This window comes from Tasmannia lanceolata, unplaced genomic scaffold (assembly GCF_043159265.1).
Source record: "Tasmannia lanceolata isolate RefF3 unplaced genomic scaffold, GAP_Taslan_0.1 ptg000007l, whole genome shotgun sequence".
Taxonomy (NCBI): Eukaryota; Viridiplantae; Streptophyta; class Magnoliopsida; order Canellales; family Winteraceae; genus Tasmannia; species Tasmannia lanceolata.
The window spans coordinates 21,505,498-21,520,526 of NW_027518684.1; the positions used below are offsets into that span (position 1 = coordinate 21,505,498).

At 39.7% G+C, this 15,029-nt stretch overlaps 1 protein-coding gene and 1 long non-coding RNA gene across 2 annotated transcripts; both read left to right on the top strand.

The window, feature by feature from the left end:
• The first annotated feature begins 8,496 nt into the window (after window positions 1-8,496).
• LOC143881142 (uncharacterized) lies at window positions 8,497-9,353 on the top strand. The gene is made up of 3 exons (XR_013251873.1): window positions 8,497-8,632; window positions 8,703-9,052; window positions 9,126-9,353. It is a non-coding gene; the product is annotated as an uncharacterized LOC143881142 (long non-coding RNA).
• A 33-nt stretch (window positions 9,354-9,386) lies between these two features.
• LOC143880662 (uncharacterized) lies at window positions 9,387-11,055 on the top strand. The gene is made up of 6 exons (XM_077383635.1): window positions 9,387-9,748; window positions 9,824-9,911; window positions 9,996-10,091; window positions 10,197-10,412; window positions 10,489-10,586; window positions 10,688-11,055. Exons 1-6 carry the CDS (start codon window positions 9,387-9,389, stop codon window positions 10,836-10,838), a joined length of 1,011 nt encoding a protein of 336 aa, XP_077239750.1. The 3' UTR covers window positions 10,839-11,055.
• Window positions 11,056-15,029: the final 3,974 nt, after the last annotated feature.

A 15,029-nucleotide genomic window follows, 5' to 3' on the forward strand; every position in this document is an offset into this window, starting at 1 on the left:
GTTGCTATCTACCTTAGGATTGGAGTCAAAGGCCGTTTTAGTTTTGTAAACTTGTAATAAAGAGAAAAGATAACATACACACATCTTTAAATGGTTGATGGATATACCTGCAAAGCCAACATAATCCACCCGCTTTAAACTGGCCATTAAAGTGGTCAACAGAATTTACTCCGTTACCTTGGCATTGTGAACACACTATCGCACCTAGAAATTTCAATAGAAAGATTATGATTATCAGTCTCTGATTGCAAAGAGATTTCCATGTTTCAATCACTAAGGGGCTGTTTGGATACGCGGATTTTAGAATCCAAGTTTTTAGTTTGAAAACAGTGTAAAAGAGGGTTCATGATCAAGCTGCTGTATGCTATCCTGGTCAGCTGTATGCATCCTGAGGTTTCTAAAACCTGGAAATATAGGAGGATCTGCTACTCTCTTGCTGACGGAAAAAAGGGCGAGAAGTAAAAAAACGAGTCAAAAAAGATGGCTGGTCAGCTTCTTCTCTTTTCTCTCCCAGGGGCGGGTCCAAAGGTGGCAGAGAATGGCTATTATAGCATGTTGGCAACCACCATTTTACACTTCATGTTTTGATAGGTGGGACCCACCTCCCCTAAGTGAGAGCCCACAATTTACACCTTTGCTGTGGGGCATAACTCATGTTCTTATGGGTAAGACCCACTATTTTACACCCATACATAGCATGGCCCAAGAATGTTAGTGATTTAACCAAGATTTTATATGTTGTGTGCGCGTGAAGTATGTGGGGTCCCACTTCATAGGATAACCCAAACTGATCATTTGTTATACCACAACCTAAATAGGATGCACTGCGTAAATAATCTCCATAGCAATAAAGGTTTCTATAACGGGCAATCCCATTGTAGATCGGATGGTTAGGATCATCCTATGGAGACAATTTACAGGGTGCAACCTGTTTACGTTGTGACCCAACCAATGAACAGTCTGGATCATCCTATGAAGTGGACCCCAAATACTTTTTGAAAAATAATGGACTTTGGACTTTAAGTGCACAAAACATATAAAATTTCATAAATACTTACCCTGACTCAAAATTGGATCGTGGTGGCCCCAGCAGTCCTTTTCAAATCCAGTTTAATGCTAATCGCTTCGCTGCCCTTGAAAATGTTTCCACTCCTAGTATGGATGATGATGATTCTTGGCAAACAGTTAAAAAGAAAAAAGGAAAGTCTCTGGTACTTCTCCTTCGTCCTTCTCCAACATGCATTCTGCCATCCCTCTCCAAACTATCCCCTAAAGCAAATTTTGGGGTTTTGGATGCCGCAGGGAGTTAATCTGCCTTTCCTCGTAGGGAATTGCTTGCTTTGGCTTCAGTGTTTTGGATTGACTCCCCTTTTTGTTATTTAAGCTTTGTTAGTTTGTTTTAATTCTTGCTCCTTCTACTCCCCCTACATGTGGGAGTTTCTGTATTGCTCTGTCTTCTTGGAGTTGGCTTTTCAAGCTTCATGTTTATTTTTTATTAATCTAATACATCTGGTTGGGGTCTTGCCTAACCGCAGCTTACCCATTTAAAAAAACAAAAACTATTCCAACAAGAGGGCAGTGATAAATCGACCCCTAATATATTAAATCGAACCCCCATATCTCTCTCTCCTCTGTATCTAAGCACTGCCCTATATGGGTGTGACTTAAGATATATGGGGGTGGATTTATCACTACCCTCGCAACAAAATGGCTAAGTTCTAGGGATAAAATCATGCAATACAAGAAAGCAAAGGATATTTCTGTCATTTTGAAAAGAAAAAAAGAGGAAGATGATATAGTGGGCCCATAACAAGCGTTTCCTCTGCCCTCTTCAATGCAAAAGTGGAGGGAAGGAAACAAGCACAAAAGGAAAACATGACGGAGAAGAGAAAGAGACCGAATGAGATTCATTCACATGGATCGACGATGTGGCATTGGCATTATATCTAGGGCAAATGATTAAAAAAATGCAAAGTTTATGCTAAATTGTGCATAAAGGGTAGTGATTTGAAATTTATAAAAAAAGTATTGTCAACTGAGAGAATAAGGCTTTTAGGACAAATATACCCCTCCTACCTCTTTTTTCTCTCCACCTTTTTGCACTTATCCCTATGCACTTATTACCTTCTCACCTACCACCTTCTTCTTCCTCAAGACTTTTATAACGTGGAAAACTCCGTGGAAGGGTTTTGAAGGTTGTCATTTACAACAGGGTTTGGTAATCATGAGGGTTTATTCATGATAAACTTATCGAAGGAGTGTTACAAAATGCAAAGAAAATGAATTTTGAGCTTAAAACTGAATTTTGTTATTTTCCCCATTTTCAAGATAAATCCATTTTCTTTGCATTTTTTTATTCTAAAACATCAAAATCAAGCTTCAATTTATGGTTGCCTGCATGACACTAAGATCACAATGTATATCCCTATTATCCTTCGAATTTTTACTCAATTTGAAAATAAAAATCTTTGGAATTATCCCTATTCTACTGGCTTCCGTCGGAAGTCCGAACAAAACTTCGGACTTCCGAATGGAAGCCAATATACATAACCAAAATATTGGTTCCATTCAGAAGTTCGAAGGTTTGTCCGGACTTCCGACGGAAGACAGTCAAACTTTGTAGTTCGGTAATTGTCATATGTTAGTGCATTATTTTGGTATTTTTTTCGTAATTTTAATACTTTGCTTCTATTTTTTCATAATTTTTCATTTAAAACTTAGCACTTCAGCCACAAGTCCGTAATGATTACTATTTTTTGCAATTATGCTTTTGCTAGCCACCTTTGCACCCATATCACTTCTGCCAATTTTTGCATCAAAGGATGGGCCACAAGCCGAGAAGTTGCCTCGGCAATGGTGGCTACCAAATTCCCATACAAAAAAAGGAAAATGTTATCCACACTACTGTATTTTTATGAGGGCACTCCTCATTTAATTAAAAGTACGGTATGGCCCCCATAGGATGATCCAAAGCGTCAATTAGATGGGCCACAGCCTAAATTGGTTATGTCCCAAAAATCATTTCCATAGGTTGATCCTAACCCTCCGATCTATAGAGGGTTAGGACCAACCCTCTAACATTCTAATCAGAGGGTTAGGATAAACCTATGGAAATGCTTTTTGGGGCACAACCTATTTAGGCTGTGGCCCATCTAATTGACGGTTTGGATCATCCTATGGTGCGGGCCATACTGTACTTTTAATAAAGTGAGGAGTGTCCTCATCAAAATATGGTAGTGCGGATAACATTTCCCAAAAACATCTTAAAAAATACGGCAAAAATCCGGGTGACACGCGGGTCGACCCAGCTCGTACGGGCCCTGCGTGAGAACCACATTTTCTACCCCGGAACCACTAGGGAACCAATTTTATACCTCGGAACCACTAGGGAACCACATTTTTACCTCGGAACCACTAGGAAACCACATTTTCTACCCCAGAACCACTAAAGAACCACATTTTATATGTCGGAACCACATTTTATACCTCGGAACCACTACGGAACCACATTTTATACCCCATAACCATTATGGAACCACATTTTATACCTTGGAACCACTATGGAACCACATTTTATACCTCGGAACCACTAGGGAACCACATTTTATACCCTCGAACCACTACCGAACCACATTTTATGCCTCGGAACCACTAGGGAACCACATTTTCTACCCCAGAACCACTAGGAAAACACATTTTATAGCTCGGAACCACTAAGGAACCACATTTTCTACTCCGGAACCACTAGGGAACCACATTTTCTACTCCAGGACCACTAGGGAACCACATTTTATACATCGGAACCACTACGGAACCACATTCTATACTCCGGAACCACTACGGAACCACATTTTATACCCCGGAACTACTAGGGAACCATATTTTATACCCTGGAACCATTACGAAACCACATTTTATACGCCGGAAACATTAGGGAACCACATTTTCTACCCCAGAACCACTACGGAACCACATTTCATACCCCGGAACCACTACGGAACCACATTTTATACCACGGAACCACTATGGAACCACATTTTATACCTCGGAACCCCTAGGGAACCATATTTTATACCCTCGAACCACTACCGAACCACATTTTATGCCTCAGAACCACTAGGGAACCACATTTTCTACCACGGAATCACTAGGGAAACACATTTTATACCTCGGAACTACATTTTCTACTCCGAAACCACCAAGGAACCACATTTTCTACTCCGGAACCACTAGGGAACCACATTTTATACCCCAGAACCACTAGGGAACCACATTTTATACCTCGGAACCACTACAGAACCACATTTTATACTCCGGAACCACATTTTATACTCCGGAACCACATTTTATACCCCGAAACCACTAGGGAACCACATTTTATACCCCAGAACTACTAGGGAACCATATTTTATACCCAGGAACCATTACGGAACCACATTTTATACGCCGGAAACACTAAGGAACCACATTTTCTACTCCAGAACCACTACGGAACCACATTTTATACTCTGGAACCACTACGGAACCACTACGGAACCACATTTTATACCCCGGAACCACTAGGGAACTACATTTTATACCCCAAAACCACTAGGGAACCACATTTTCTACTCCGGAACCACTAGGGAACCACATTTTATACTCCGGAACCACTAGGGAACCACATTTTGTACCTCGGAGCCACTAGGGAACCACATTTTTTACCCCGAACCACTAGGGAACCACATTTTATACCCCACACCACTATGAAACCACATTTTATACCTCGTAACCACTAGGGAACCACATTTTGTACCCTGGAACCACTAGGGAACCACATTTTCAACCCCGGAACCACTTGGGAACCACATTTTATACGCCAGAACCACTAGGGAACCACATTTCATACCCCATAACCACTAGGGAACCACATTTTATACCCTTGAACCTAGTACGGAACCAAATTTTATACCTCGAAACCACTGAGGAACCACATTTTATACGCCGGAACCAGTACGGAGCGACATTTTTTACCCCGGAACCAGTATGAACTAAATTGGGTACAAACAAGTAATGGTCTTTTTCCAACATAGAAAATGATGGTTCTAACTTTCTTTTAAAACCCAAGAAAAAACAATAAAAACAATTATACAACCAACATAGAACAACTTGGGTAATTTATCTGTTTTTTTCAACACAAAACAACGAAAACAATGAAAACCTTCATAAAATGTTAAAACCCAACAAAACTGAAAACCTTCATAAAATGTTAAAACCCAACAAAATATGAAAACCTTCATAAACTGTTAAACCCTATTCAAGTAGAAGAGCATAGACCTACTTGGAGCTATGTTTGTCACCGAAGTTCAAATTTCTCACAAGTAATGGTGTTTTTTTCTAACAAAATACAATGGGATTGAAGCTTCCAAATGATTCCAATGGCGGCACTGGGTGTTTTTCACGTTGGATGGGTGAGGAAGAAGAAAGAAAAACGTGAACATAGGGATTAGAGCATAAAAAATGGTGGGAAAATGAAAGTGGGGGTATATTTGTCTTAAAACTCATTCTCTCTCACTTGACAACCATTTTTTTACAAAATTTAAATATCTACCTTTTATTCACAATTTAGCATAAACTTTGCATTTTTTTAATCATCTGCCCTTATAAATATCCACCTTCCTTTTGCTTTACTAAAGACAAAAATCTTGTCGATCATTAGAGTAGCCCAGCTGTTTGCACTTTGCATGACCCTTTTAGAAAAAGAAAAGCCCCCAACAGTTTGGAGGAATGCTTCCCGACCTCACCGTATAGTGGGTTATAGTGGGTCCACCTTTGATTGATCTGAGCCCTCCATTTAAAAGACTTGGCTTTGGGTCCACCTCTAATTGATCTGAACCCTCCATTTGACAGATCGACTTGGCATTGGATCTCCTACGGCCCAAAATTACACCACTTAAGTAATCCAAACATCCAATAACGTTACATTAGTCTATCAAATGGACGGTTCAGATCAATCAAAGCGGGGTCGGGCCCATGGACGGTTCAGATCAATCAAAGCGGGGTCGGGCCCACTGAAGCATCTCTTAACAGAGATGGGCCCATTGCGAGAATAAAAGCAGTAAAGTGCCTGGACATGATGATTGGCGTCTGGCGGTAGAATCTTTAGAAAACAAAAACACATTTAATCAGACAGCACTCAAACCTTCCTTACCACCAAAGCATTAATTTTTTAATTAGGCCACTCTTTAGTCTTTACCCAAACCCCTTTTTATTAATGATTTTTCTACCAAGTAAGATTACGCTCGCTACGTGTCAGCACAAGAATGGAGGGTACTCTAGCCTTTTAAGAAAATAAAGACTTTCATTTTGAGAGATAACGTGAACTGCGGCAGACTTTTATTCTTCTAAAGTTTTTGGGAAAATGACCAAATAGAAGCGGTTTCTACTGAGAATGACATTTCAAAAGGGCTGTTTTCTAAATCACCAAACAGAAGTGATGTTGACTGGTTTGGATGACCATGGGACGGAAATACCCTTAGTTAAAAAACACGGTTTTAACTTTACTCTATTTCTCTCCCTCTGTTTTTACTCTCTTGATTTTTTTTTTACTTTTTACTTTCCACTGTTTACTCTCTCTCTCTCTCTCTCTCTCTCTCTCGCTGCAAATACGAGCGTCGGCGGAGAAATTCCGGCAAGTCTCTCCATCTCTCCGTCTCTCTCTCTCTCTCTCTCTCTCTCTCTCTCTCTCTCTCTCTCTCTATCTCTCGGCCTCTCTGTATCTCTCTCTAGGTAAATCTGAGCGGGAAATCTCAGCGGGAAATCTCAGCGGGAAATCTCACAGGTTGGTAACCCATTTCTCTCACTGTCACTCTCTCCCTTTCAGTCTCTATGTGGTTTTGTCATTTAGGGTTTTGATAAGTCAGTGATTTAGTCGTTTTCTCAGTTAGGGTTATGAAAAATCAGTGGTTTAAACCAATCTCAGTGATTTAATTGATAAATGAGGGATTTGAAGTAACTATTGATGGTTATAATCCCCTAATTTGTTAGAAAGCAGTGGTTTAAACACCTAATTTCTGAGAAATCGGTGGTTTAAACTCCTAATTTTTGAGAAATTATTTGTTGAAACACCTAATTTGTGAGAAATCAGTCGTTTAATTGATAAATAAGGTGTTTGAACTAACTATTGGTGGTTTAAAAACCTAATTTAGGAGAAATTAGTGGTTTAATTGAGAAATGACGCGTTTATTCTCCATAGTGATTTGCTCAACACCCTAATAGGCTTGTAATAAAATGAATGGACATGTCATTGCTCTATAGGGGCTGAATTTGTTACAAATCAGTTGTTTAAACCCTTACTTTTTTATGTTAACAGTGATTTAATTGATAAATTAGGGGTTTATTCTCCGTAGTGATTTGGTCAGCACCCTACTAGGCTATTAAAAAATAGAATAGACATTTCAGTGGTATATTGGGTTTGAGTTTGCGAGCAATCAGGTGTTTAAACCCCTAATTTTTCATGTTAACAGTGGTTTAATAGATAAATTAGGGGTTTAATTCTCCTTAGAGATTTGCTCAACACCCTAATAGGCTTCTAAGAAATTAAATGGATATTTGTTAATTTGTTTCCTCACATTGTGTTTGAACAGGTCCACATCTGATTATTTGGATTCATATTCATCTTTTGCATATAGTAATCATCTCGTGAAATCATGGTAATGCCTCCTGTTATTCTTTTAAGTGTTGTATTTCTGGTAATGTGCTATATATCTAATAATGCTTTATTTTCCAGCCGTCTTATGTTACGTCAAGATGCTGCCCCTCCAAGTTTTACGACTTCTTCCAGTCCCTGCAGTTGAGGAATGTACATACTGATATCCTAAGTAGAAGCCCATTTGGAGGCTTGCTTAACCTAGAAGGTGTAAAATTGCACAAGGCAATTTTGACCACCCTCGTGCGATCCTGGATACCCAAGTCCAGGGCATTTAGAGTAGGCGGCATCGTAGTCCCCTTTGAGGTTAAGGATGTAGCATTAGCATTAGGTCTAAGCCTTAAAGGGGATATAATAAGGATAGACTGGCATTCGACGGAAGAGGTCGAAGGTTGGAGGTTCGGCAGTCCAACGGCAAGATTCGCTGAGATTGCGAAGGTTATTAGGGCAGAGTCCATGTCGGACGAGATTTTATCGATCCAGGCGACAGTCAGACATGTCTTGCTACTCCTCTGCTGCTCTGTGCTTTTTGCACATGCCGACGCCACGGATCACAAGACGAAATCCTGCATTTTCCCCTACTTAGAAGCAGAGACCATCAGAAGAATTGGTTGGGCATACCCTGTCTATGACTTCCTCATAGAGTCATTGGATTCATATTCGAAGAAGGGGATGGGATATATCAACGGTTGTGCTATTCTGCTACAGGTAAAGAGTACATATAGTATGTACCATATAAGTGATATGTAAGTTAAATTTTTGTTCTCTAATCATCGTACGTCTTCATTCCAGGTTTGGCTATTCGAGCATACTACCCTGTGGGAACCTTCAGTTCCAGATGCGCGTCCACGCCTATTGAAGTGGACCTCGAGGATCGATACACGGATGAAGGAGCAGACAACCCTCATTACCCTGATCCGTGATAGGAAGCTAAAGAAGAAGGAGGTGAGACATAAAGCTTCTGTACTCCTCTAGGTCTCACTTATTCTAACCGAAATGAACTATTCGATTTCAGGTTGTGAAGTGCTTACTACCTATTCCTGAAGAAGAGAGTCTCTTATCCATCGTAGCAGATGATGTAGACAATCTCGACGATCCTCTTCTTCCTCGAGAAGAGGGACAGCGGCAGTCCGTCGTAGAAGATGATGTCTTAGATGTCGAGAATGTGTTGATCGGAAAACGTTCTACTCCGATATCAGTGGTAAGGAACATCACTCTCTTGCTTACATAGGGTCATTGTATTCAAGTTATCTAAATTTTCTTTAATCTTCGTAGGTTTATAAGAGAAAAGGTGTTGGAGACAATGATCGTCTCCAAGACATTCACATTTCAGAGGAAGAAACGATAGCGTCCCTGAGTCTACTGGTACGGTCTTTATAGTTCATTTTCAATAACTATATATTTCATATGTTATTAACTTCACATTTATGTTTTGCAGAGCAACGTAGCTGTTAAGAGAAGAAGATGGACAAAAAAAGAAACTGATAAGGAAAAGAATAAAGTGGATGGAGAAGAGAAGCCTATAAGCAGGGCTGAATTAAATTTCATAGTGGGGAGGTTAAGACAACTTGAAGATCAAGTGGCTGAGTTGGAAGATGAAGTAGCTGAGTTGAAGAGGAAGCTGGCTGAAGGGGACCAGGAGGCTGAAGGGGAGCAGGAGGCCGAAGGCCAGGATGGAGATGAAGGAGTGGGGGAGGTGATGAAAGGAGGGGATGACCGACAGTTGGTCATCATTCCCAGCCAGGATACACCGGAGGTGGTTGAAGGTGAAGGTCCGGATGGAGGGGACGACCAGCAGTTGGTCATGTTTGGAGGCCAAGACCGACGAAAGGGAATAGAGCCGGTAGTAATTTCCATCCACGACACTCCAGTAAAACCTATGGGTCGGAAAGTTTGGAGTATTGAGAGAGTAGTGAAGCTGGGTTTAAGAAGGAAGAAAGCCTCTAAATACACTAGTTCGCCGTTTAGAGGTATTGGGCGTAAGAAGACGAACAATAAACAGACGGTGACAGAGCCGCAAAACCATCGGTTGCTCGGACCGCTTCTTGCACTTCCGAAAAGGTAAATTGGATTGAAGCTCTTCTGTAATATAGTTATCTACCCTTTGTAAATGCTAAACAATTCGAAGTTTTGCAGCCACCGAGTCATACAGATCAACAACGAGTACATGTGTGCGGAAGACTTGGTTATTCTTAACGACCCCGTAGCGTGGTTAACTTCTCCGGTAAGTGTTTTGGTTATTTTTTCTAATACTGACTTCTTTCAGTAGTGATATTCGTCTCTAATATCTATATGTTATCTTACGTAGCTTATGAACGTATACGGCGAGTATCTGAACGTCCGGGATGAACAGAATAGAAAACCTGGAGAAAGAGCCTGTGTTTCCATCAGCACCTACCTCTACGTAAGAATAAATCGTTTTTCATTCCCAAACTTTCATTTTATAATTTTTTAGGAAGCTTTGAATGTGTGTTGGTCACGAATCACTTTGCTTGTATTGCTTCTGTAGGATTGTATAACTGACAAGGGCTACGCCGGGCCCGACTCCGTTGAGAAGTACGTTTGCCGCTTGAATCAATGCCCGCCGGATACCCTAAAAAGAGTCCTCTTCCCGGTGCATGTCCCTCAACATTGGATTCTTCTGGTCCTTGATATGGTGGACGAAAAGTTCTACATCTACAACTCCTTGAAAGATGTTAAGTACTGGACAGAGGTTCGACCATTGGTGAGTTCGAGTCTCACCTTCCTTCGTTAAATTTGTAAGTATATAAAACTGTTACCCTGTAATGATTGTTTCATAGGTTCGATACCTGGAGGGGCTATACTTAGAAAAGTGGAAGGTGGACGTAAGTAAGTTTCTAGTGGAAGAACTTGACAAGAGGCCCATACAGAGAAACAGGTACTAAATTTCATTAGAATCAGGGGTTAGGAAACTTAAATTCATTGTGCCTCTTATTTGCGCTCCACGAGCTTGGTCGATGATGTCTTCTTCTTTTGCAGCAATGATTGTGGGTTGTTTGTGCTGAAGGAGATGGATTGCCTGGCACGTGATGTGCCGCCAAAGTTCAGTCAGGCAGAAATCACGGTCATGAGAAGACAACTACTGGAGGATTTTTTAGATGGCCGGTGTGGCACGACTGTCAACTTGTAGGGGCTGTGGTGGTGTTGTTGCAGGTCGACGCTCTCGAGACATATCATTTCGAAATTGTAATGTCTGTAAATTGTAATGTATTATGGTGATTGTCAGACCACTTATTCCATTTCTTCAGTTCCAAATTGTAATGTGTGTAAATTTGTCCATTGTGTAAGGATCAGACAATCTCTTCCATTTTCCAACTCCAATGCAGGTTCAAATCGAATGTAACTTTCATGACCTTGGCATCTAATAATTGGTTGGATTAGGATTTGATTGTTGCGCATGGTCATGAGTTCACATATGCTGCTTGCAGTGAGATACACTATTCGAAACAAATTCAATTTTTTTTGTTTTCATGGGGATAGGATGGATGGAAAAGGCTCCAAAATAATGGACATAATGGAGGTGGTCAAACAAATCCAACATAGCACAATAGGGTACATATGATATTTATGTTACAAAAAAAATAAATTTAGTACTGCTCGGAAGTCCGACATTTACTCGGAATTCCGCAGAAAAAAAAAAATTTCTCGGAAACCCCTTCATCCGGTCCGACCCAATCGTGATGACATCTCGACCCGCTGAAATGAAATTATGACGGAACAAATGCAGAAACCATACCCAGCTTTCATACGTCTCAGCCTCGACTACTGCAAATGCTAGCGGGAATAACCCACCGTTGCCGTCTATCCCAGTTGCGGCTAGTAGAGTCCCCCTGTACTTCCCCCGCAAATGGGTCCCGTCAATTAGGGCGAGGGGCCTAACTGTTCGGTTGAATGCAAGTATGCTAGGGCCAAATGACCAAAATAAACGGGCGAAAGTATCATCCCCTCTTGGCCGTAACTCTCGGGATCGGCACAACCGTATTATTGTGCCATGATTCCTTCTTACCAACTCCTCAGTATACGTAGGCAGGATGCGGTAAGACGCCTCGGCATTTCCGCACTTAATTTCGTGTATAAGCTCCTTCGCCATGTGGGCTTTTCGATAGGACAATGTTATACCCCACTGGACCTTGATGTACTCTCTTATCAAAGTAGCCTTGACGTCTTCTGGTCGGGGGAATAAGGCTACACAATTTTCAGCAGCCCATTTTGCAGTGGCCATGGGATGATCGTTCCCTTTCACTGTGCCTGAGCATGTGTGTTGGGGGATAAATGTTTTTACCTTAACATAATCTGTGTAAGTGGTCCCTGTGATACGCCACGGGCAACTACGCTCCTTGCATCTAACGCCATACTTTGTGGGATTTTTCTCCTGTGGGACAAACACAAAATGATGCTGGATTGCATAGTCTCTGAGTTTCTTTTCAAAGACTTTAAGATTTGGGAACATTGCCCCAACCGTGAACTCCTCAAGTCGCACAATCTCATTTACTTCATCAGCCCCTACAACCATTTCATCTGCTTCCATCGGCTGCCTTTCATACGTATTTCCCAAAGCATTGCCTAGATAATTAGTAGGTTCATCCTGCTCATCACCCATGTCCTCACTGTCACTGAAGTCCTCTTCATCATCACCAAAGTCATCATCATCGTTATTACTGTCATCGTTCGGTCTAATCAATTCATTAGCATGAACATCACCTCCAAAATTCCTAGACAACTCCTCCTCGTATTGGCTTGGGTGGGTTGTCTCAAACTCGGTCTCAGTGGTGTCGGTCTCATTAAAATTGGGATCATCAAAATCCTGATTCAAGTCCACTTCGTAGCTGCACATCGGGTAGCAATTAGAGATAAAATAATCGATTCATAAATGAAATGAAGGAATATGAATAGCACTCAACAATTGCTCTCTACTATAATTTACCGATGTATGTTATGACTACTGCTATGTCTTCTTTTTTTTCCTTCTCGAGCAACGACCGATGGACTCGGTAATGCAAGGACAGAATTAATTTTCGGCCTCGAAGCGTCTGCAAATGAGGTAGGGATCGTTGCGACACCAACATTCCGGTAAGAAATATGATCTTCATAAACTTCACTTAAGTTGGCGTGACATCTGCGCAAAGGTGAGTAACAATAAAGGGAAGGCAATTTCACAAATGGATTGTAAACAATCAACTATTTTACCTATCACTCGTATATCCATCACCACATCTTCCTTCATCAGGAGGATCTCCACACCGATACAGCAGACCGACATCCGTAGGGTGAGGAGAATTGTTTCCTCCAAAATTGTACTCTTTAGTTACATACAAGCTCAGAGAATTAATAACCGTACTATCAAAAAGCATCATCACCAGCTCAAGGTCGTTATCATCTCGAATATCGTATAAGATGATCTGATATGGGTCTAAAATATATCGACACTTGATGGATAAAGAAACATTACTTCGATTAGTCCCAATTTTCCTGTGAATTAGAGTGTCAAATTCTCTAAATTTTATTTTCTGACCCACAATTAATGGCAACTTCTTCCCTCCTACGTATTCAAATGATACCGCATCCTTTACAAAGCCGTCGACGTGTAAGATAAAAGAAGCTCTTCGTTCTACTGTTCTCCTGTTTACACAAAATTAAACCATTGTCAAAATAACCAATTCAAAAAAAAACCATTCCAATTAACAAGTAAAGCACCCATTTTTGAATTATGCACAACTTCAACCATTGCTAAGTCTCCATAAAACAACATAAACCACTACTAAGACCTACTAAGTCATGACAAGGAAATATGAACCACTACTTACCCCATATAAAGCACTTAGAAATACTATAAACCACTGTTAAGCCAATATAAACCACTGTTAAGCCAATATAAACCACTTATAAACACTTTAAACCAATGGTTATCCTAAATAAACAACTTATAAACACTCTAAAACAACTGGTAACTCTATATAAACTACTTATAAACAGTCTAAACCACTGATAGCGTTATATAAACCACTGTTTACCCTATATAAACCAGTTGTAAAAACTCTAAACCACTGATAAACCTATATAAACCACTTATAAACAGTATAAACTACTTCTTACCCTGTATAAACCATGTATAAACACTCTAAACCACTGATAAGCCTACATAAACCACTTATAAACAGTCTAAACCACTGATAGGCTTATATAAACCACTGATAGGCTTATATAAACCACTGTTTACCTTATATAAAGCAGTTGTAAAAACTCTAAACCACTGATAAACCTATATAAACCACTTTTAAACAGTATAAACTACTTCTTACCCTGTATAAACCATGTATAAACACTCTAAACCACTGATAACCCTACATAAACCACTTATAAACAGTATAAACCACTGATAGACTTATATAAACCACTGTTTACCTTATATAAAGCAGTTGTAAAAACTCTAAACCACTGATAAACCTATATAAACCACTTATAAACACTATAAACTACTTCTTACCTTATATAAACCATGTATAAACATTCTAAACCACTGATAAGCCTACATAAACCAGTTATAAACAGTCTAAACCACTGATAGGGTTATATAAACCACTGTTTACCCTATATAAACCAGTAGTAAAAACTCTAAACCACTGATAAACCTATATAAACCACTTATAAACAGTATAAACTACTTCTTACCCTGTATAAACACTCTAAACCACTGATAAGCCTACATAAACCACTTATAAACAGTATAAACCACTGATAGGCTTATATAAACTACTGATAGGCTTATATAAACCACTGTTTACCTTATATAAAGCAGTTGTAAAAACTCTAAACCACTGATAAACCTATATAAACCACTTATAAACACTATAAACTACTTCTTACCCTGTATAAACCATCTATAAACACTCTAAACCACTGATAAGCCTATATAAACCACTTATAAACAGTCTAAACCACTGATAGGCCTATATAAACCACTGTTTACCTTATATAAACCAGTTGTAAATACTTAAACCACTGATAAACCTATATAAACCACTTATAAACAGTATAAAATACTTCTTACCCTGTATAAACCATGTATAAGTACTCTAAACCACTGATAAGCCTACATAAACCACTTATAAACAGTCTAAACCACCAATAGGCTTATATAAACTACTGTTTACCCTATATAAACCAGTTGTAAGCACTCTAAACCACTGATAAGCCTATATAAACCACTTATAAACACTAGAAACTACTTCTTACCCTGTATAAATCATTTATAAACATTTTAAACCATTGTTAATCCTTATAAACCATTTATAAACACTCTAAACCACTGGTAACCCTTAAT